The following is a 22,882-nucleotide window of genomic DNA, read 5'->3' as shown; positions in this document are numbered from 1 at the left end:
GACTTTCAAAGTGCTCAAGTCTCACATTTTCCATGTTGGAAGTTTGCTGAGTCAAAGGGGGTCTCTGGTTCTTTTGAAGAAAGGGTGCGTTTTCAGTGGAAATGCAGAAATCAACAGCAGCAGCGTCGAGTGAGATGTCAGAAACAAGTGTCTTCAATGATAGAAGTGTGTTTGTGTTTAAATGATGATGACATCTAGAAGATGCACCTGAGGAGGAACCATAGCAACCATGGAATGCTGGGTGTCCAATTGTGCATTTTGTGACAGTGACATTATTTATATCGATTTTCCATGCCCTCTCAGGTTAAAACCCATTCAATTTTGCTTAACCCCTTAACGCCTATTGTCACATATATGCTACAAACCGTTCGACAAGGAACCTTCGACAAGGACTTGTTTCTAGTGGGACCGCAAAGTGACGGACTTATTTTATATAAAATCTGCAACAGGTTGTTGTTGTTATCTTATTATTGACCATTATGCCTGGTGTTGCAAATTTGCAACATACCAAAATTTCTATTTATATTTTGTGCAAAAGTGAAATGAATAATCTCAGCATTATTTACCTTCTACTTAAAGGCTCAAACGAACACAAAACATTTTTTTTATATACAGCTATATAAATTCAGGCATTAAGGGGTTAAGATTTAATTTACTAGATTTTTTAAGATTTCCTCATGATTTGATTGTTCATTAGTCCCTAAAACCTTGTTCCCTCTTCTAAGCTTCACCGTTTGGTTGCCATTACTTTGATCAAGTTTTGTTGTCTGCTTTAAGAGACAAAATTTATTTTCGATACAGTTTAGATCTTGATCAATCAGAACAACTCACATATTCATTCAGATATACTTTCTTCAACATACAGTATATAGTATTGTATGATATGATATAAAGGAATATTGAGAAAATATCAAACATTATAATAAAATTTTTTTTACACCACTAGTGTAACATATATTCCACATTACATGTTTGTAAATGTTACGGGTCCCAAGGATGGGGACCGCGATGGCAAATATGTTACCTGTAAAAGCAGGTGAAGAGCGGAGACACGATGCGTCTCAGTTTTCCTCCAGAATGTGTCTCAGTCCGATTTATTTTACACAAAATAAAAGCTATGTAAACACTAAACATGAATCTTCACTATACAATTCAGCTGGTTCTTTGTTCACATCACTTACATTAAACTATTCCAAAACCTCAGGGAAATATGTTCTCTTTAAGCCATTTCAGTTTCTCTAATCATCACATTTCTTTTCATACACAGTTATATCCAATAACAGTATCAGTAAATACATCACATTTGTCTAATTCAGTAAATTACTGGCAGAAATCGCTATCAGTGTCATGAAAATGACTTTGGTTCTGTCTCCTCCACCATCTTTAAGAACTTTAAAAAGAAAATGGCCAAGTAAAAGTTCCGTACACTTCTCCATGTTTGGATCTGACAATTACTTTCTTTTCGGTTCCACAGCAGACTTTTACAATAAAAGAAAACTATTTGTCGGCGTTAAATAATCATGTAGTTATTAACGCGATCATAACGAGTCAACTCGCCCAGCCCTAATATATCTACGTATATATACACACACACACACACACACACACACACACACACACACACACACACGACCTATGACTTTCCACGAAGGAATGATATTGGATCCTCAACACAAGTTTTGTAATGTTGCAGAACTTCAGTTAAAGAATTAAATAAGCAGTTATTTGTGTTCGGTCACTGCAACTGTTCCTGGTGACTTCATTATGTTGCTGATGCAGAACTCAAAGTTTGACTTGCACACAAATACCATCTCAGTGACTTTCAAACTCGTGAAATTAAAGAAAAAAAAAAAAAAAAAAAAACCCCACAGAACTTCCATTTTTCAGATTTTATTGACACTTCATTTCTTGGCTTTGAAGTATTCCTCGATCACATCCTTGGCTTGAGACTCCTTGCCATAGTCCTGTTGGCACAAAAAGAATACCGAACATGAAATTCTAAATCTTGATTACACTGGCACAGTAAATCAAGATTAAAAACCCAACTCATTCCTGTTTGCAATGTGCAACAACAAGAACTCCAAAGCCTAAATTTAGAAACGGTTATTGCTGAAGACAAACCAGTGTAGTCAATGTTTAAATGTAATATATTCAATATTTTTGGGTGTGTATTTATTCGATTTAAATTGGTACGTTAAATATGATGAACTGTCCTAATTAGGTCTTTAAAACAAACTGCATAGTTTAAAGAATTAGCTAAATAAACCTAGAACTCTCTGTCATTTGATACTACATGTAGCCAATCATAGGGACCCCAGATATCACAGGTAGATGACGGGGCTCGTACCATGGCCTTAATCTTGCCAGGAGTTAAACAGCTGCATGGCACGAAGCACAGCACCTGTACTTGACTGGCAGATCCATTAATAAATCCTGAACTGTAAGACAACGTAAAAATCTATCACTGAATTCCCTTAAAGCCATAATGTGTAATATTTCACGTTGTCTATTAACAAATTTGAGTCTTATCATTCACAAGTATTACCCCAATCGTTATTAATTACCTCCATCACTAAAGTGCAGTGTTCTTATATTCTTTATATTCAGCATACGAATGTACATAAGAGTGTTACACTCCAATGAATGTCCAATGAATGTCATCAGCTTCGCATTTTCCGTTTCCACATTGGAAACGGAAAATGCGAAGCTGATGACATGTCCTTCTACAAATCCCGTAGTTTTAAAATGCCGGAGCAACATGGAGACATTCATTGTCCGTGAAATATTACACATTATAGCTTTAAAGTAACAGCTATACCAAAGTACCCCGTGGCTATATTGCAACGAAACGTAGCGGTATATAAAAAAAATAAATAAAATCTCGCTGAAGAGCGTCATTTACCTTGACAACGACACAACTGCAGCCCACAACCTTGCGGGGTTTTCCCTCACGGTCGATCTTGCAAAGACCGACCCACTCACCGAGCTTCTTGTTGTCGTCCACCTGCGATACAAGTTAAGAGTGGCACGTTTTGAAGTGACAGATCCTTTAAGCAAGTCATCGGATGCAGTACAAAGAGGCAATCATGTCATCCCTGGTTCAGACCCTTTTAAACTTTATGAGAAGACACTCAAATTCTTCCTGTAACGGGCACAGAGGCGTGCACTCAAGTTTAGTCACGAGCAGTGTCAGACAGCGGCATACTCGACTGCATCTCAGAAAGAAATTGGGTAACAGTGGCAATCTCCTCACAGTGTTCAATAGAGGGAGCCAAATTATCATCAGTGATACATGGCAACTTAGTAGAAGGCATCCCCAGTTTGGTCTTAAGCAGCCTCCTTACCTTGATCAGGTTGATCTGATGCTCGGCACAGAGGGCCTCCACCAGCTTGACGTACATGGGCTCGTCGCAGTTGGCAGCCAGGACGCAGAGATGGGCCTGACGCCTGTAAAAGCACACAGAATTAGCTGGCTGCACAGGGTTTACACACCATCAATGCGCTGGAACGATGGCAGATCTCAGACATAAACTGGGTAACAGTGGCAGGTTTCCACACATAGTTCAGCAGAGGGAGCCAAGATATCATCACCGATACAAGAAGAGAGCGGTGAACAAATATACAGATGGATTTCTACTTACTTGTCCAGGGCCTTGGCAGCCTCACGGATACCACGGGCAAGACCGTCATGGATGAGTGCAGTCTTGAGCACTTCAGGGAGAGCGGTGTTGACATCCATCACACCTCCGGCAGCAATGCTGTCAACAACAACAAAAAAACAACAACAGAAAGATGAAGTAAAGCTTTATATTTGAAGGACAAACAATGATATACCCATTGAGCTTCTGGCATGTCAGAAGGTGCATCTCACTCATTGTAGAGTGAAGGGGTATCCGACAAAAGAATGTAAATCATCATTCACGCAAGAGAGCTCACTTCAAGAAAAAGGACACTCCAGGCATTAAGTGGAGTTGGACTTTTAAAAATCACTTTGATCGAACTGCTGATGAAATAAGGACTTAACAGTGTTCAGGCCTTTGATTTACATGAACTGTAAATGGAATCAGATATTCAACAAGTGCAAAATGAGAGCAGCACAGCAGATTAACACTGGCCACGACCATCTCATTTGTCAAAAGGCTAAGAGCAGTAAAGAGGACAGACACCAATACATGCATGCATCTAATAAACCACTTTGTTTCCATTAAAAATGTCTAGATGGACCATTCCCCGCTTACAACAAGAAGAGGCATCAGTTCTGATAATCTCACTACTTACAGTCTGTCAGTGGCACTTATTTTAAACACACTTCTTGCATTTCAGCACAATCACTGCTGCAAAACCCATTTTCAGTATGAAACTAGTAACATCTAACTGAGACAGTTTAAATAGGCTTGGCCATTTTCAATGTTTCAACTTGTTATCTGATCGTTACTCAGGGAGTACACATTTCCATCCTTTACACATGTTATAATGCACTCAAGCAAACGCTGTCCAATGTTTTCTTATTTTTCAGTATCCCACTTTAAGAAATTCAAGTTAATGTCGGCTGAAACATGTCCAGATTGCTTCATGACATTTTTTTTCAAAAAACAAACATTCAAATGCGTCTCCATTATCAATCACGGACAAACAGCAAGTTCACCAACACTCATATATTTCCTAGGACCATGTATCTCTACATCTTACAGCTCTGCTGCTCACAAGTGTGCTCGTACCAGACTGAACACATCTGCCGTCAACAGCAGATCTGAAGCGGTATCTCTGCTAAGCTAAGCTTCCTTTAGCTTAGAGACAGTAACGTTTACGAGGCTTTACACCTCACAAATACCTAAAACCTTAATTTACACGACCACCAGCCTCGTCTTTTCACAGACGTGGTATTGTAAGTCCAGTTTAATTCAACAGACTGGGCACGACTGTTCATTTTAACGGTTGTAGCATAAAGAAGCGACATGCTCACCCTTCCTCGGCCATTGTAGATTTATGATGGATGGCGGACTCAAAGTTCTGCAATAAAGAGTATATACGACAGGAAAGTTATCATCCATCATTTACGACTTTTTTAGATGAATTTATAAATTGGGATGTTTGATTAATCCTGTGGATTGTGCCAGGTGTAGAAAGAACGCACCCTATTCTCCTCTCGGGTTGTGGGTAAAGAGGACGTCATAAGCCCGCGACATCGCTTTAATACCGACAGGCCCCCATCTGAGCCAGACAGCGGCGTCCAACCTGCTGCCTGTTGTTGACTCAGCTGTAAGCTCACTCCAGTGTTTTTATGCATGCATGTTTATCTACAATAATTACAAAGAAATAATTACAACAATATGTATGTATGTCAAATTATTTTGACATGGGGGTTTATGAAAAACTTTTCCCTGTATAATGAAGAAAGGATATACTTTGTTTAGATATTTGTTGTCCCTGTAAACAGAATGACAAATATCTGTGCATGGATATTCAAATCAGATTAGATTGTTTTACCTAGAAAGAACACGTTCATCAACATGTTTACAAATAAATAAGCAATAAACAATATTCACAAACTTCCGTTTCCTTTTACTTTGTCAGTTTATTGTGGGTATCACAGATAATACACATTTATATGAAATGATGATCATTCAGACAGTATTGAATAAACAATCAAAACTATTAAATGTAAATCAGTAATGTTCTTCCATCTTATTTATTTCCCACAGTAAACTCTATATACAACAGGCTTTTTATTTTTTTATTCCCTGTGATTAAAAAATAGAAGCACTGATAAGCTTAGTGTTTTATCAAGCGCTAATGAGGTCAGATAGTTTATCGATGTTCTTTGACCACTGGACAAAACCTGCAGAGAAATAATTGTTTGTGATCCCATAAACTGCAATGGCTCTAACACAGAAGAAATAAATCAGACTTTAAAAACCATTCCAGGACTTTTTATTTCATACATTTAATGCAAATGTTTTAAACATGGTGAGAAAAAACAAACAAATGCGCCTTTCAACGAAAGCTCAAGCAGAAGATTCCTTTTTTTTTTTTAAATCACAAACATTTAAAGCATCCCTTATCACACAAAGAGAAATATATATATACTCTTCTATGGATAATTTTTGTGCAACGAACATGGTGAGTATGGAAATGTTGGTCCTACATCGCCGGCCACCATCCTCTTTAGAGTTTGAGGAACTCCTCTAATTGTTCCATCTCAATTGCATTCTCAAATGCATCAAAGTCCTGAAAGAAAAGAAAGGTTTGTACATGATAAATTTAAAGTGAAATGAATGGATGAGGAATGAATGGATGAGGAGAGACAGAGTGGGATCTTACGTCTATTTTTCAGCATGTTTTATAATGTACACAGGTAATTGTTTGCTGTACATGTAAGATAATATTCTAATCTTATACATTTAACGTCTTGTTCACAGTTATTTACATCTGTTGAAGGTGAAAGTAACATAAGGTGCAATGCAAGCCCAGTGGGTCAGGGAGATGTCTTCAAGGCAAATGTAAACAATCTGATTTCACACACCTCCAGACTCATTTTTTTTTGGAGTTAAGCAGCAGTTTATGCAGTGATAGGCCAGGTGTAGGGGATGACACGCAGAGTGAGAAGAGAGTATAAGACTGTGTTTTTAATTTCTTCTAAACTTCAACATATAGACTGTGCAAAACAAGATTACATAGCTGAACATAGCTTTAAACCTGAATTGTTTCCAACAGTGAGACGGTCACCATACTTGTTTAAAAAAAATATTCCTATTGTTTGAAATATTTTTTAAAAAATGGCTCCAATTTTAACCAACATTATTTTTCTTTGGAAACACTGTTTCAACTGAGAGTTATTACGAGTTTCATATCTCCTAATACAGCATGATGATCCATTTCTTGAATCATTGTCCAACTTTGATTGAAACTGATGACAGAGCAGTCGATGCCTGTCTGTCTGGCAACTGGACACATCTCTTTCATGTCCCACCCACACTGGAGGGGAAACCACTTCCATGCTCTCCATTTAACCTGCATTGCTTCCTGGTCTCTCATGTGTTCCTCCACACCTTCACCCTCTTATCCAAATATGGCTGCATCTGGCTCACAAGAATCTCAACGCTTCGAAACAATAGATCATACATATGAGTGTGATGGTACAATGCTCTCATTGGCTGTCTAATCTGTTTCAGATAAGGTGACATTCTATTTACAGCAGCTTCTTTTAAACAAACCTTCTCTTATTTCCTTTTCTGTTTCCACATTTTCTTATATCCACATTCATTCTTTCATTATTTCCTCATTCATTTTCTTATTCTTTTTAAGACTTTTTTTTTTTGTGGCACTCCTATCATTCCACAGTCTGCAACCAATTGAATATCCCCCGCATCCAAGCTCGTCGGGGAAACTCTGGTGCCCTCAAAATGCAAGAGATTCAATCTAAAGCCAGTGTTTGGTTTGCCCATTCTGGGCTACCATAAAAACATGATGGATTATGTTGAAGAGGAAATAGAAGACCTGCTCTCGGTAAATTTAAGTGGTTAATTTAATGATAACAAACATAAAACAAATCCTTATTTTCCCATCATTCCACAGTAATGAAATCCCACTTGTCAGTACCATGTACCTTTTTTGTGCGTATCATCATTAGAATTTCACATTTTATATTTTACCCATAAGCCACATTGCGCCACTGACTGTTATTGCCCTCATCGGGGTCACACCACATTATTAAGATAAGAAATAATGTTTCTGACGGGAAACAGTTACTGCTTTTTATAGGCAGTTTGTTAAGCAGCGAGGATGGTTCATACTGTAAATATTTATTTAATCCCTGTGCCCACACCCTAGACTACCACAGGGTTTCTTCCTGTTTCACACAGACAGAAAGCATGCCAATGATTCACATGAAATCATTTCTGTACACTTTGAAAAGATGGTGTGCTAGCTGTACTCCTTATCATTCCTATTACTTTTTTTCCTATTACCAATTACATGAAACTTACTCCACAGTAGACATCTCCATTGCATAATTGTGGAGGCAATGCAGTTGGGTTGCCTGCCTTCTGCCTCATTAAATCCTTGTCTTCAGAATTCTGAGCAATGTCCACAGCTTTGAAGGGGATCTTCTTGGAAGTCAGGACAGACATGATCCTTTCTTGATTTTTTTTCAACTGGAGAGGAATACATTTTACCACTTAATACAGATCAAGTGTATCAGATTCAGTTCTAAGTCTGTGTCTTGCAAACTAAAGTCCTGTTTTGGACGTAATGAGCTGCGAGATTGTCGACATATTTAAAAAAAAAAAATCAACACTGTACACACATTACATCAAGATATGACATATTTAACTCGAACTTTTTTAAAATAAGTTGTGCAAGTTGCTTGAAGTAGAAGAAGAGAGACAAGAAAGACTGCATACTTTACCTCCAGAGAACCGCTCACACTGGAATAAAACAGTATTACTGGCATATTTGTTGTCTTAATTCTAACACAACAATCCAGATACAGAGACAGAAATATAAAGAAAGATTAAAAAGTTCACAGCCGAGGAATGTCCCAGTATCCTAAATGCAGGTATGTGGTGCTAGCTGGCTGAAGCAACAGACAAGGTGAGCAGGTTTGAACAAAGCCATACCTACATATATGGACACACCTACTTGTGTGACTGCCATTCCAGTTGTGACCTGTCTGTCTGTTACAATAGTGAAAACACTTACAAGCTCACACACACATTATTATGATTGGTAGTACTCACTCAAGCATTGCACCAAAGAACCTTATATTGACTTCAGTAATTCCAGTTCATCTTACCTCACACTCACCCACCTTTTACTTGACTGCTCGGGCATTGTCACCAGAAACCATGGGTGTGAATCACAAAATAACTGGTCACTGAATTTAATGTTGCTATTTCATTATGGTCTGCAGACTAACTTTTACACAGCCACAAGGACCATTTACCAAAACAGAGCCAAACAACATACCAAACCATCAGTATTACAGCTGTGCCTTTTCTAATACAACAGGTCCAAATGTCTCTTGGGAAATTCACAGTGAATTTCATGGCACATTTCTGTCCAAAGCATTGAAAGTTGCATCCACATACTGTTTACAGATTAATCCATTAAGCAAACATACTGTATGTAATGCTTATGCTGTTTTAATTGTGATAATTTATTTATAAATGGTATCGATATTAAACATTTGTACTGTTTAGGGTTAATAAGCATTGTTTTTATGTATTTACTGGTTTTATGGTGTGTTTCTGTGTTTAATGCCGCGTCTTTTGGATTGATGGTCTAGTTTCCATTAGGTTTACTTCCAAACCTATCTTAAAAGTAATTCTTCTGAGTTCTGTTTATTACTGCTCACTTATATATAGAGATATGTATATCTTCATATGTACCTACTGGGACGATCACAGACCACCATTGCTGCAGTGATCCTAGATGAGGATGAACTGCTAAGTGAATGTCTCATGCAACTGAAACGCAGGGGAGGCAACGAGGAAGCGGAGGAATCATCATGGAAGGATAGGCCTCTGCACAGCATGAACCATCGTCAGACTGAAGAAGTGGCTAACATCAAGAAGTCCTGTCAGTGGACTTAAAAAAGGCTGGTCTGAAAGACAGTACAGAGGCACTGATCGTGGCAGCTCAAAAACAGGCCCTGAGCAGAAGATGCAAAGATGTCTCTGAGACATTCCAGCACATAGTAGCGGGCTGTAAGATGCAGGCAGGTACGGCATGCATGGGACGCCGCAACCAAGTGGCGGGACTAGTGTACAGGCACATCTGTGCCGAGACTGGGTTGGACTGGGAGGCACATTCAAAGGTAGTGAAGAATAACAGAGTTAAAATCCTGTGGGACCTCCAGATCCAGACTGATAAACTGGTGATGGCTAACCAACCAGACATTGTGGTTGTCGACAAACTACAGACGTTTTGTTCACTTGTTTCCGTGAAGTTCCTGTCCTTTAGTCCCATGAGATTATTCTATTGGTAAGTTTATTAAAACATTATTTTTCTCCTGAATAGTGCCTGCATTTGGGTCCTCTCTTTTATCAAATAACGCAAATTGGACTTTGTTGAATTTTAGTGCTGGACTCGATTTTAAAGGGTAGTTTCGTTGCCACAGCAATATTGCTAAACTATGACTACCTTTCTCCTCTTCTGACTACTACTATGCGCATATCCAATCCGATCGAGTAATGTCTTGTGACTTATGACCTTTCATTAAAATTCTGTTTTTTGCATTTGATTCAAAGCACATTTTTCCCAACTGAAAAGACGCAACTGTGACGTGTGAATTGAGTCAAAACTTTTCTGAATGTTGTAAGAAATACAAATTTATTGATCAGCAATCACATGCAATAAAAAAGACAGCGTCTTTGTCTGGGTGCGCTATTCATAATCACTATCTTCCTATAGATACTTGAACCGTAGCTCTTTGATTAACAGAATCTTCCAGAAAAATAAAAACCACTACAATTTATGTCAAGAGCAATGCAGCATCTTGAACTGTATGTGTATGTTATCAAAAGCTATATTCTAACCTCTGCTAATTTTCAATTTCTCTTCAAGCAAACAACACAGCATCCGTCTAAAGAAACAAAAAGATTCAGAATTATTAGCTGGAAAACTAAATGTAAAATCCAAGTTCCTGAGTGACTATATGCTATAAAAAAACCTTAAAGCTGTGATCTAGAAGCGTGCATCAGGGTGCGTCAGAACATCGTGACCTCACTGTTGGTGTTGCTACAGATAAAAAAAAAAAGAAACTCTCAACCAAAGAGGAGTAATAAAAGGCCTGTGGCCTTTTCAGCCTGGTGCTGTGGTACCCTGGAAATGTAATTTTCCATGACTGAGATGACTCCTTGCATCGCATTTTTATAAAGAATCAACCAGAGGTTCGAGCTCATAACAAATTCTGCCTGCCAGGTCTTCAGGAACTCTCTCAACAGGGCTGTCTGAATCAAGATTGGTGCTCCCCTCTTTCGTGCTGTCCCGGTGTGGTCTGCTCTCATAGATCTGGTTTCTGCGTTCCCTACGGAAGAGCAGGAGAGCGGTGATAAGTATCACATTAACAGAAGATGCTGTTCAACTAGTTTGATCTTCAGATGTATACATTAGACTTGGGTAAATGATGATAATTCATGTTATTTATAAGTGCCTTTCAAGAGACGAATGAGCACTTTACAAAGGTTAAATCAAAGTAAATGTATCAATTTACTCAAATTACTCAAAATACCTACAATACAGTATAATGTCATATATCATTGGTATGAAACAGAGTAGTTTTTAATGCTTTAAGAGCGAGAAGCAAAGGTTTTAGAATGAGAGAGGCATTTAACTGGGAGCCAGTTAAGCAGCTGGAGAGTAATGTGTTGAAAAGGATTCTGGTGATGAAAAGGGCAACTAAAGTCTCAAAGAGTCCCAATGTCTGAAGCAGCTTGAGAGCCAATGTTTTCTTGTTAAGGTAACAAGACAAAACACTCTTTCAGTTATAAGATTTTACAGATGATTATATTGTAAAAAAAAAAAAAAATCATCTGAAAGTAGATGGTAAAAGATAAACAGAACGGGAACATATGGACAGAGACCTGGGGAACGCCACAAGCAATGGGGACAAATTACTATCTGAACCATCCAAATTTAACACACTGAGTGCTGCCACCGAGACATGTGCACCAAGTGAAAGGGGTATCAGTTATTCCAGCGGAGGCTGATCTGATCTCAGAACTGTATGTTGTAGTTTTCTTTTCCCTACCTTTCATCGGGTAACCCTTTGTTTCTGTCCTCCAGATCTTGTTGTATTGCTCCGTCAAACCTGTTGCTAAACTGAACCATGACACCTGAAAAATGAGCATATCACCATGCAGCTATGTCATCAAACGTTGTGACGAAATACAGAGAAAATCCAGTGCAACTATGATTTTTAAACTTGATCTGAAGTTAGTGGAAACACAACATGAAGGCATCAGCAACATCATCAGCTGATGTTTTGTGGATTTAGTAGAGAAAGAACCAAAGCAGTATTCCTGCAGTCCATAAAACCAAAACTATTCATTTGCTGAAAAATGCTCCTACAGTCCACTTTACAAAGCGATGCATGGTTAATCTGCAGACATTTTGTCACCTTAAAAAGTAGAACTCTTACCGGTGCCTCGCCATTTCTTTCTCCAGACCAGGAAACCAATCACAGACACAAGAAGCAACACCACGAGTACACCCACGACAGCTCCCACAACAGAAGATGATGAGCTTGCTGTAGGAATGAAATGATAACTAACTGTAAGGGAAGAAGAGAACTCCCCAAAACAACAACAACAGAAATATCAGAATTTTTTTTTTTTTTAGATCTTACAGATTACTGAGATCTGGAGTGGCTTCGAAGGAAGGGAGCAGAAGAGATGTGTGGAGATGTTAACAGCGTAGACACAGAAGTACTCCCCTTGGTGTTGAAAATCTATTCCAGAGAATTCAAAGTTTGCCAGGCGGTAGATGGTGTGACCAGTTGCCTCTTTCACTTCTGTGTGGTTTGTCTCAGACTTTGTCAGATAGAAGACGCCAGTCGAATAAGTGGCGTAAGTGGAGCAAGTGATGGAGAAGGTGCTGTCTTTGTTGACTGTTATTTTGTCAAGACGGTAGATCACCATAGCATGAGGGGAATCCAGGAAGATGCTGGGCTTCTCTAATTTCACTGCAGGATAGAGGCAGGACTTTTACAAATCACACTTAGAATCACGCCAAAAATATGATCAATCCATACAGAGGCACAAATCTATTGAATATCTTTTAAATCATACACAGATAGACAAACAAGGAAATTTTTTTTTCACCTAAGACAGACAGATCAGCAGTGTTTCCTTGGGGATAATAGATTACTTGATCTGGCAGTTTCTTGTAATATTCACAGAAGTATGACCCCTTTTGGCCAAAGTCCACTGAAGGGAAGACAAAGGTTGCAGCTTCGTGCTCAGAGAATTTCTCCTTTGAATATGTCCCTTGGGTGTTTTTCAGGACAAACATCCCGCCCAAATGTTCTGATACCACAGAGCAGGTGATTTCAACTTTCTCACCCCAGTTTACCTCGGGAGCAGGACTTATGGTAATTTGCGGCTTCTGGAGAGCACCTGAAATAGAGTTGTAGAAAACATGACGTGTCAGAAGAACCAACTTAGCCTGACTGAAGGGGGAAATAAATCACTCATAGCCTCTTACCTAAACAGATGGCGCTAGCATCTTCACCGTGCCCGCAGTTATTTTCTCCGAAACCTGCATGTGTACAGTGTGCGAGAGCAGACTCTGTGCCTGAACAATCCACGTTATCCAGCCATATTGGACCAGAGCCTCTACCGAAATGGGCATTTGTAGGGGCAGCGACAGCATGACCACAACCGAGTTGTCTGCATACCACGTCAGCATTCTTAATTTCCCAGTCGTCATCACACACAGTTCCCCACTGGCTTTTATGGAAGATCTCCACTCGGCCGGAGCATTGGCCTGAGCCGCTGACCAGCCGCAGCTGAGCTACACATTCAAACAGAAATTTTAAGTCCAGATGCAAAGGACAGTCTGGGAGACAAGCATTCAATAGCTTTCCCAAATAAGTTGGGTCTTTGAGGAAAAATGTTAATAAAAACCGAACACAATGACCGAACAATCAGATCATTTAAACCTTACATTTAATTGAAAAAAAAAACCACTAAATTACAAAAACAGTCTATCATTCTTGTTTTTTTGGGCTTTTTACATCTTTATTGGATTGGACAGTTGAAAACAGGCAGGAAACAGGGGGCAGAGAAATGGGAAATGACATGCAGCAAAGGCCGTCCGATACGGCCGTCTCGAACCAGGGCCAACTGCAGCGAGGACTGCAGTCTCTGTACATGGGACACCTGCACAACCCACTACGCCACAGACCGCCCATCAAGCCTGTTTTTTGAAAGATATTTTGAATTTGATGCCAGCAACGTGTTTCAGAAAAGTTGGGAAGGACAGCAACTATTGCATTTTTCAAAACAAAATGTTTTACCAGTCTTCCTTGCTAAAGGATTAGAGCTGCTAAAAAGCAGGTGAAGGGTTCTGATATGAATAGAATGTAGTTTATATATCATTCAGCATAAGTAACACCAGAGAATTTGGCAGTTTTTTATTGTTTGTTTTCCTCTTTGGCTCCCTATACAGCGATGGCATGTAACACCACTGCCATAAAAAGAAATCTCCCTGTGAGCCCTGCAAATGTCCGGCCAGACTGAACTCGGCCCCATGTTGAAGAGGCCATCAAAAGCCCAGTGCAGGAGACCAAAGTGTTGAACTGTGGTATCTCAGCCCCCCGGTGCTCTAGGAAGGTTTCAGGCCTGTGAATGTGTGCAATAAAAGTCAATGTACTTCTAAACTAATCAGACGCACACAGTTTTAAGGGTCACAAACTCCCATGGTGTTGCTTTAATGATTTCTTCCCAAATTATATAAAATGTGCGCTAATTCATCCCCATGACAACAGCTATGCTGTGTTTTTGTCTGTTTGTCTGTTTCTTGTCTTGCTGGGCCATGTTTGAGCCATCTGAATCAGTTTCCCAGTGCCCAGTCAGTATCCAGCTCAGCTGTTAAATGACTCTATATCCTAAAAAAAAAGAGACAGCTATTCCTTTAAGAACATACTACTGCACCTAATTTGAAAAATTTCAACTGTATTAATATTGTGCTCCATAATTTTCACTTCATGATATGAAACAAATGCTAAAGACATTAACTTTTAGGGTTTTACCTGCACAGATTACACCAGCATCACGTTCATGCCCGCAGTTTACGGTCCTGAAACCTTTGGCTGAGCATTTCTGTAGAGAAGTCACGTTGTCGAAGCATGAGCCACTCGCCTCTACCACTGACCCATTGCCTTGGCCGAAATGGGCACCGCCAGGAGCGCTTAAGACAGTCCCACACCCGAGCACGTCACACGCCACCTGAGCTTTACTTTGGGTCCAGTCTGTGTCACACACTGTTTGCCATGTTTCACCATGACGGACCTCCACTCTTCCCGAGCACTCATCTGCACCGTTGGCCAACTGGACCTCCAGGCTTCCTATAAAGACAAGCAAACTGTAAATGCAGCCACACATAAGGCAGACAATGGATGATCAACTGTGCTCTAAGTTCTGAATAAGAAACATCCAACAGTAATCACAAAGAATCTTCAGCTGCAGTGAGAAATTGTTTAAATGAAACATAATTTGTTGTTTAACTATCATAACTATTTGTTCTTTCTTTCTTTTTTTTGTTTGATAGATTCTTCATACCTTGGCAGACAACGCCAGCAACTGAGGTTGCATTGCAGGTTCTGTCTCGAAATGATCTCTCTGTGCACTGAGAGAGTGTGTACTCATTTCCAGAGCATTCAATTCGTTCAGTCCAGGTTTGACCCGAGCCGAGACCATACTCAGACCACGTGCTGATGGAATGAGCTCTCCCACAGCCCATCTGTTTGCACACCACCGCCGCCTCATGCATGTCCCAAGATTCACCGCAAACAGACCACCACTTATTTTTATTGTAAATCTCAACTCTTCCGACACAGCGATGCGATCCATCTACCAACTTCACATTTCCTGGAAATGACAGGACATGTATAATAATAATGTAAGCGGAATTCAGCTCAGTCAGAACAGAATAGAATAGATTAGAAAGCTTTGTTGCACAGAAGTACAATGAAATTATGGTGCATCTCCAAATTGGGCATATATATATATATATACTGTATATACACGAAAAACAATGTAAAGCTTAACTATATACAAAGGTAAAATAGGCCTAAAGTGCTGTTCCAGCATGGATACAACCTGGTGTCTAAACAAATAGATGTTTAACATCATCTTCACATTCACTATTAGGCCACATCCTTCACATGAAGCCCCCACGTTTCAGGTTTTAGTCGACTCGTTGCTCTTACACTTTGAATGGAGCGACGTCCTGCATTGCAGAATTGAATTCAGGGTCCGTTGTTTCACCTTGCTCGAGTAACTTGCGGCGGACTTTTGAAAACAGTTCACGTTTTTCAAGCAGGAGGTCTGATCTCAGGAGCGATTGAAATTTCTCTATTCTCAAAGTTTCATTTATTGACACATGTTCATGCCCATAGATGTTCCAATTTCTTTTCTCTTTGGCTATAAGAATGACAACATGTATAGCGGGTGGTTTTGTTTCAACATTTCTTAAGCAAATCGAAAACATAACTTATATCATATAACTTTAATTTTAAGAATATTTCAAGCATCACATTTCATTAAGTCAGAGGAGAGTACCGTGACAGGTTCACACATCCCCTAAGAGCGAGATGGACAATGCAATACTGAGTGACCTCTTCAGTTACCATTTCATAACAGCATTTAATCCCATTTTTTTAAGAAAGATTTTAATCACACCTGTTGACCAAAAACACGCAGGGCCTGCAAGTTGACCACACCCAACTGGGTGTGTTTGAGGTAAATTTGATAAGAGAATTGTTGGTTTGGGTGTGTCAGATTAAAAGAATGAAGCAGTATTCCGACCGCATTAAGTCAGCAGACCTGTTCATTGGTCCTTCCATCTCGTCCCTCTTTCTCTGTCTCCCAAACACACACAGGCTGCATGTCTCTGTCTTGGCTGTTAACAATAATCTGCATGACCAAACAAGAGTAGTCTATTGCTGATAACTGGATAACATGTCAAAGTTGTGGTTAAGTCAGGAGGCACAGACTGGCTCTAAAAGGCTCTGCATCACAGGTGGCTTACAAACTATGGCGGGCTGATGTGCTCTGTCTCGCAGAATGAAAAATGTGTGCAAGTACACAAAGCAACTTCGAATATGCATTTCGTTTTGGAGTCGTAGTATGTTCAAAGAAAAAAAAAAAAAGGAAAGTTCCCATCCAGAAGCATGAAATTCTTTTTTCTGAAACAGTATTTTCTGGCTGACAGATTCTGATTGATGCTGTTACTCGTTGTGTAAGCAGGGAACAAACACTTTGTGCCGATGTTAGGAAGCAGTGTGTCAAACACTACATTACATAAGATTACTCTTAAAATTTGGAGAAAATGTGCAAATTCCTACCTGAACATTCGATGGATGCGTCTTGAATACGATCGTTTCTGGTCCTGACATAGTCTGTCAGTGTGCACTGTGTGAGAGAGCTGCCTCCACTGCTACACCTGACCTTTAAGCCTCGGAGCTCTCCACTGTTACCAAATGATCCTGTTACCTTGACAGGATCTCCACAATTCATCTCCCTGCACACCACTGCAACTTCGTTCATTCCAAAGTCAACTTTGTAGACTGGCAGCCAGTGAACACCATGGTAAACCTCCACCCTGCCCGAGCACTGGTTAGTCCCGTTTATCAGTCTAATGTTCGCTGAAAACAAAGGAACGATTTAATAGATCAATTGAAATTGTGTGTGATATTCAGAATGGTGTGGCATTGGAAGAATAACTGTAATATAGATACCTGAACAAATCACGCCAGCATCTTCACTATGGCCACAGTTATTTTCTCCCATGGTGGAACGTTTGCAGTGCAAAAGGGACGTCTCATTGCCAATGCAGTTGACGTCATCCATCAAGATATCTCCTTGGCCTTGACCAAAGTAGGCTGCAGTTTTGACACCCCAAGCCGTTCCACAGTCCATAGCTCTGCACACCACCTGGGCATCTCTCATATCCCACTCATCATCACACACTGTTCCCCACTGGCCATCATGCAGAACCTCCACTCTGCCGGAGCATCGGTCAGTGCCATTGACAAGCCTTAAAGGTGGATTACCTGAGAACAGATGAGACATGTTAAAAGCGCTTAAAGTCAAATTATGGACTGTCAATATGGTGAAAAATTTACCCATTTAGTGATGGTAGTGATCAGTGAGAATAAGTGGACTTTTTTCAGTTGTTATTGAATGAACTTGGTCATGGTTTTAATATGGAAGTTTAGAAAAAAAAGAAAAAAATAGCCTGGGTTCAGAGGTTTAAAGGTCAATATAGATAGTAAGGATGATAACCGTATAATGAGCTCATCGGTGACAAATGATACATTTGTTTTAATGGACAAAAATCTAAGAGCATCAGGCAAAAAAAATGTAAACGTGTACATCTATTAATTTGAACAATCACTGACAGACAGAACAAAGTATATCTGCCTGACAACTTGATGCAAATCTTTGAGAATTTAAAAACGGTCAAATGCACACAGCAGATGGTGACGATAAAGCTAAGAGGAACACACAGTGGGCAATTTTCTTCTGGTGTAATACTTAGGCTGGGAAGCCCAAATTTTGTAATTAAGATGTACTGCTGCATTAGAGGTTTCAAGTTGTATAAACATGTTGAGTTTGACAACGATTTCCATTTCAGTACATGTCATTTGACTTGAAACTGAGAAGAAAATTTGTCAGTGATTAGTTCACATTTCCGGTTATAAACAACATATTTTATGACCAATTTGATAGCAATGTGAACAGTCAATACAAGTAATGTGTCTGACTTTATTTTTGAATGGCCATGCAGTGAAGGGTCAGGGTCAGTGTGCGGCCTAGAAGGAAGAGGATGATCTTTGGACTACGGCTTTATGGTTCTTAAACCTGAAAGTTAATGACTGGTGTCTGGTATTAGTCTGCCTTTAACGATAACACAGTGTATCATTGTCTTTTGTGTCTTACCTGTACATGTAACTGAGACACCTTCACATGTCCCAATATGTTGTTCAAGCATACACTGGCTGACAGAGCTGACATTACCAGAGCATCTGCTTATATACCCAGTCAGTGTGGAGTCACCATAAGTAAAGTCTTCCTGGGATTTCTTTGGAGGACCACAATTGAGTTCTTTACACAAAATTTTTGCCTCGTCAAGGCCCCAGTTGTTGTTGCAAACTTTCACCCATTCGCCACTGTGGACGACCTCCACTTTACCAGAGCAGCTGTCGGTCCCATTGCTCAATCTCACGGACTCTGGAAAATAAAGTAAAGTTCAAAAAAGTGCTTCAAACTTGTGTGTACTTTCACATTTTGACCCTCAAATAGATTAAAGCATTTGTTACCTGAGCATATAATACCAGCATCTTCGCTGTGGTCACAGTCGTGCTCTCCAAAACCTCTATGCGGGCACTCGGCAAGGGACTTCTCATGACCAGTACACTCAACATCATCCAGCCAAACCTGATCATGGCCTCTGCCAAAGAAGGCCTTGTACTTCACTGCAAGAGCGTTCCCACAGTTCATCTCTCGGCATGCGACCGCTGCCTCTTGCAACCCCCATTTGTCATCACAAACGGTTCCCCACTGTCCTTCATGATAGAACTCGACTCGACCAGAGCATCGATTTGTCCCATTTATCAGCCGTATTGGTTTACTGTCTGAAAAAAAAAACGAATGGATTGTTTATTTAGGTGCAATCCAAGAAGGAGACAGTCAAACAATAATGTCCTATACTGATTGATTTCCCCACAAAGTACATTTATGACTCACTTGTACAGATAATGACAGCATCGGAACAACTTTCTTTGAAAGCGTCAAGCATGCACTCTGAGACAGAGCTCTCATTTCCGACACAGCTGGTTTTGACCCCAGTCAGACCATGTGCTTGTCCAAAATTTGGCATCACAGGTTGAAATGTAGGAGTGCCACAGCTAATCTCTCGGCACAGCACGGAAGCTTCGTCTATGCCCCAGTCACTGTTACAAGCTCGTTTCCATTGGCCTTCATTGAAGATTTGCACTCTACCATTACAGCGATTGGTTCCGTTGACAATCTGCACATGTTCTAACACAGACAGAGAAAAAGTACAAAGAAATGTCTTCGGAGAGAAACTCTTAGTTAGATCTCTATGGAAGTGCAATGAACCAGACCACCTTTCTGAACTGCAGAAGAAGGCAGTACTGATGAATGAATATGTGTAAATGTATATATATCAACAGAGCACATAAATGATAATAACCCTTAATAATAGGTATAAAGTGTAACATAGGTACAGTGAGTTAACTTAGGCTTACCTGAACAGATAACCCCAGCATCTTCACTATGGCCACAATTATTTACACCCAGTGGCTTGTGTGGGCACTTGAGGATGGAAGATTCATGCCCTACACACTTCACATCATCCAACACGATTTCCTCTTTGCCTTCTCCAAAGAAGGCACTTTTTTTGGCCTCAAGGACAGTGCCGCAGTTTAACTCACGACACACCACACTGGCACTGGCGAGGCTCCAGTAATCATCACACACGGTTCCCCAACTGTTTTCATGAAAGACCTCCACTCTGCCAGCGCAACGCGAAGGCCCAACCAGCCTGACTTTAACACACTCTGGAAATGAAATTTTGTGGTTCAGGAGGTAAAGGTAGCATTACCCTGACATCTCTTCAATTCACACGTCAACATGCATGGCTTTTTAGGCAACTATACTTACTGACCTGTAAACAGCGGTAGATTCAGCAGCCCTACAGCACAAAAACATAGTAAAATGCTTTAACTAAGCTCACTGAGAAAATTCTCCAGTTCACACACAAAAGTCAGTGCTCACATTTAGCAAAGCCGTTATAAAACAGGAGCCTATAAGGTCTTAAATTATGCCAAACTGATCAAATATTCAAAATTCAATACTTTCAACTCCGACTCAAGATTTTGAGAGTGCAGCCAAACTATTTCACAATGCTCCTTTTGAGAGATAGAGAGAGAGAAAAGAAAAAAGCGCACAAGAAGTTAATTTAAGGGGAGGAAAAAGAAAACTCACCCATCATCACCACAAAACCCAAATGTGGTTTTCCAACAGAAATGGAGATCATCGTGTTCTTTCACGCCAGATAAAAATTCTGGAAAGGTACAGTAAAAATCAAAACAAGAAAAAGGGTAGTTGAACTTCCCTTAAAATTTCTTCAGCTCATGAGATTGTATCATGTGCCTTTTGAAGAATAACAAAACTTTGCTGATTTTGGAAAAAAAAAAAAATCAGCCTTTTCGCATTTTTGTAAGATGTTTGTTTTTAGTAAAGGTTGATTAGGTTCCCCCTATTACCTTTTCAAATCAGCAAAGTCTGAGCAGCTACTAAAAAGAGTTTAAAATGAAATATGGGATCATATCTCAAATGTCCAGAAACTAGATGTCCCATGCACAGATCCGGTAATTGTTAGGAATACACGCTGCTTGGACTTGGACTGCAAACTGGACACATGTTGACATTTTGATCAATCATTAAAGATAGAGCGTGTACAGGGATTTCATTTTGTTTAACACAATACCTACAATGCTGTTTGAAAAAATATCAGATTTTCAACAGAAATACACAGCATATGGTGTTGTAAAGCAAATGTTTAATGCAATAAATTGCAATTGAGGGATACAAGAAAGGATCTGTTAGGATATGGAAATCATAAGAAAGTTTGTTTGTGAGCAAATGTCAAGAAGTGAACTTGACCTCTGACTTCCAAAGCTTCCAGCTGAAGTTATCATTCACAGCAGGGCTTTGATGTTGAAATGGTGCAACACAGTGGCATCACTTTTTTTATTTCAATCTCATATCTTTTCATCTCAACAAACACTACAAAAACTCTCAGAAATCCTTAACAGAACATGTGACTTGGCAAACAGTTAAAGAGAATGACTGACTTTCTAACCAAGCTCATCTGATTTAAATGTTAGACAGAAAGTTTTGCTGGTGCAACTCAATTTTGAATGGAAATTTTGTTTTGCTGTACAATGAAAAGAGTCTTTACCACTCTGGTAAATCTTCACCCATTAAGGATAAAAAAAATGGATCAGAATTATCATATTTTGAAAATGATTTTCTTACCTCAAAGAATGGCAAATGCAGCCGAGCAGAAGAACAGCAAAAACTCTGGCGACAGAGCTCTTTCACAAACACTTTTGCTTCCCAAAATTTGTTCTTGTCCCACATCTTATGAAGTCAACAAGGCTCGGGATGCAAATCATTTCCCATTGTGAAACTCTCCCTCTCAGATCTCAGTGTGCTTAATCAGTTCCTCTTGTGAACCACGGTCTTCGTCTTTAATCTCAGGGTATCACTGCCGCACCTTTTGAAGCACATTCTTTACAAGACACCATAAGTGTCCCAAAGACTGTGGAGCAGCTAGGTGCAAATTCAGTAATATTGAGGAATGCTATCATAATTTCTTGGCATAATTACAGATTATTTAACTGTAAAATGTTGTTATGCAAGTTTAATTCTATGTCATAACATAGATCTGGGGGAATGTGTTGTACTATTTGTGCTCATTAGTGGAGGATTTCCAAAAGCCATGTCGGATATTTCAGCAAAATTTGCAAAATCTCTGAAAACTTGTTTTCACATGTCACTTTTGAACATGCAGTGTTGATTATTGTGAAAACAATATTCATTTAGAATTAGAGTTAGAACTCCATAAGATGTCCCGACAGTTAATAGGTCTGAAAGCATTGTTAAGCGATATGATAAAGTGTTGTGGGCACTCTGTTTTTTAAATTTGTGGAAGGTTGCTTTGAAAGGATTTCCATCAATGTTCTGTTAATGCTACTGTTTTGCTCTTTCCCGATACCAACTAGAGAACACGCTATCTCTCACCAACTTTCTTTCATTTGTCAGCATTTTGCATTAACAGATTTAGCCATCTATTGCCACACAGCAATTTCCTTAATTTGCCTCTGGTTACAGTTGCACATCACTGCTTCACATGACCACAACAACTTGAACTTCTCCTTTATGACAGTTTTTTGGCACGGAAATTCTCTAAACAATTTTACAAAGAATATTTGATCTTTACTTTTCCTGCATATGTCTGATCAGTGATTTACTTCTCCATAAACCAATTTACACCACTGTCTATCCACATTATATGCACTATAGAGTTCAGCACACGTATTTTTCTCATGTTTATTCATAAC

The 22,882-nt window shown here is 39.6% G+C and overlaps 3 protein-coding genes and 3 non-coding genes across 6 annotated transcripts; all 6 read right to left on the bottom strand.

Annotated features, from left to right (window-relative positions):
- Positions 1-1,874: 1,874 nt before the first annotated feature.
- rps12 (ribosomal protein S12) lies at positions 1,875-5,194 on the bottom strand. The gene is made up of 6 exons (XM_075459390.1): positions 5,135-5,194; positions 4,964-5,010; positions 3,642-3,758; positions 3,345-3,447; positions 2,903-3,004; positions 1,875-1,964 (listed from the first exon to the last, which is right to left on the bottom strand). Exons 1-6 carry the CDS (start codon positions 5,171-5,173, stop codon positions 1,902-1,904), a joined length of 471 nt encoding a protein of 156 aa, XP_075315505.1. The 5' UTR covers positions 5,174-5,194; the 3' UTR covers positions 1,875-1,901.
- On the bottom strand, positions 3,211-3,293 carry LOC142375729 (small nucleolar RNA SNORD100). Its single transcript, XR_012769040.1, has one exon. It is a non-coding gene; the product is annotated as a small nucleolar RNA SNORD100 (small nucleolar RNA).
- On the bottom strand, positions 3,515-3,598 carry LOC142375730 (small nucleolar RNA SNORD100). The gene has a single exon (XR_012769041.1). It is a non-coding gene; the product is annotated as a small nucleolar RNA SNORD100 (small nucleolar RNA).
- Positions 3,849-3,924, bottom strand: LOC142375726 (small nucleolar RNA SNORD101). Its single transcript, XR_012769036.1, has one exon. It is a non-coding gene; the product is annotated as a small nucleolar RNA SNORD101 (small nucleolar RNA).
- Positions 5,195-5,914: 720 nt separating the features above from the next.
- On the bottom strand, positions 5,915-8,602 carry LOC142374951 (SH3 domain-binding glutamic acid-rich-like protein 3). Its single transcript, XM_075458834.1, has 3 exons — positions 8,408-8,602; positions 7,986-8,153; positions 5,915-6,228 (listed from the first exon to the last, which is right to left on the bottom strand). The coding sequence occupies exons 1-3, from the start codon at positions 8,450-8,452 to the stop codon at positions 6,166-6,168; spliced, it is 276 nt and encodes a 91-aa protein (XP_075314949.1). The 5' UTR covers positions 8,453-8,602; the 3' UTR covers positions 5,915-6,165.
- A 1,713-nt stretch (positions 8,603-10,315) lies between these two features.
- LOC142375345 (scavenger receptor cysteine-rich domain-containing protein DMBT1-like) lies at positions 10,316-21,954 on the bottom strand. Its single transcript, XM_075459347.1, has 17 exons — positions 21,795-21,954; positions 20,739-20,817; positions 20,419-20,445; positions 20,000-20,311; positions 19,476-19,769; positions 19,049-19,363; positions 18,669-18,959; positions 17,465-17,779; positions 17,072-17,371; positions 15,285-15,593; positions 14,756-15,070; positions 13,207-13,515; positions 12,825-13,118; positions 12,350-12,685; positions 12,143-12,250; positions 11,753-11,837; positions 10,316-11,029 (listed from the first exon to the last, which is right to left on the bottom strand). Exons 2-17 carry the CDS (start codon positions 20,788-20,790, stop codon positions 10,873-10,875), a joined length of 3,819 nt encoding a protein of 1,272 aa, XP_075315462.1. The 5' UTR covers positions 20,791-20,817; positions 21,795-21,954; the 3' UTR covers positions 10,316-10,872.
- Between the last annotated feature and the right edge of the window lie 928 nt (positions 21,955-22,882).

The sequence above is a fragment of the Odontesthes bonariensis genome, chromosome 24 (assembly GCF_027942865.1).
Source record: "Odontesthes bonariensis isolate fOdoBon6 chromosome 24, fOdoBon6.hap1, whole genome shotgun sequence".
In the NCBI taxonomy this organism is placed as follows: Eukaryota; Metazoa; Chordata; class Actinopteri; order Atheriniformes; family Atherinopsidae; genus Odontesthes; species Odontesthes bonariensis.
The sequence above is the reverse complement of the archived record's forward strand: the minus strand, read 5'-3'. Positions and strand labels throughout refer to the sequence as shown.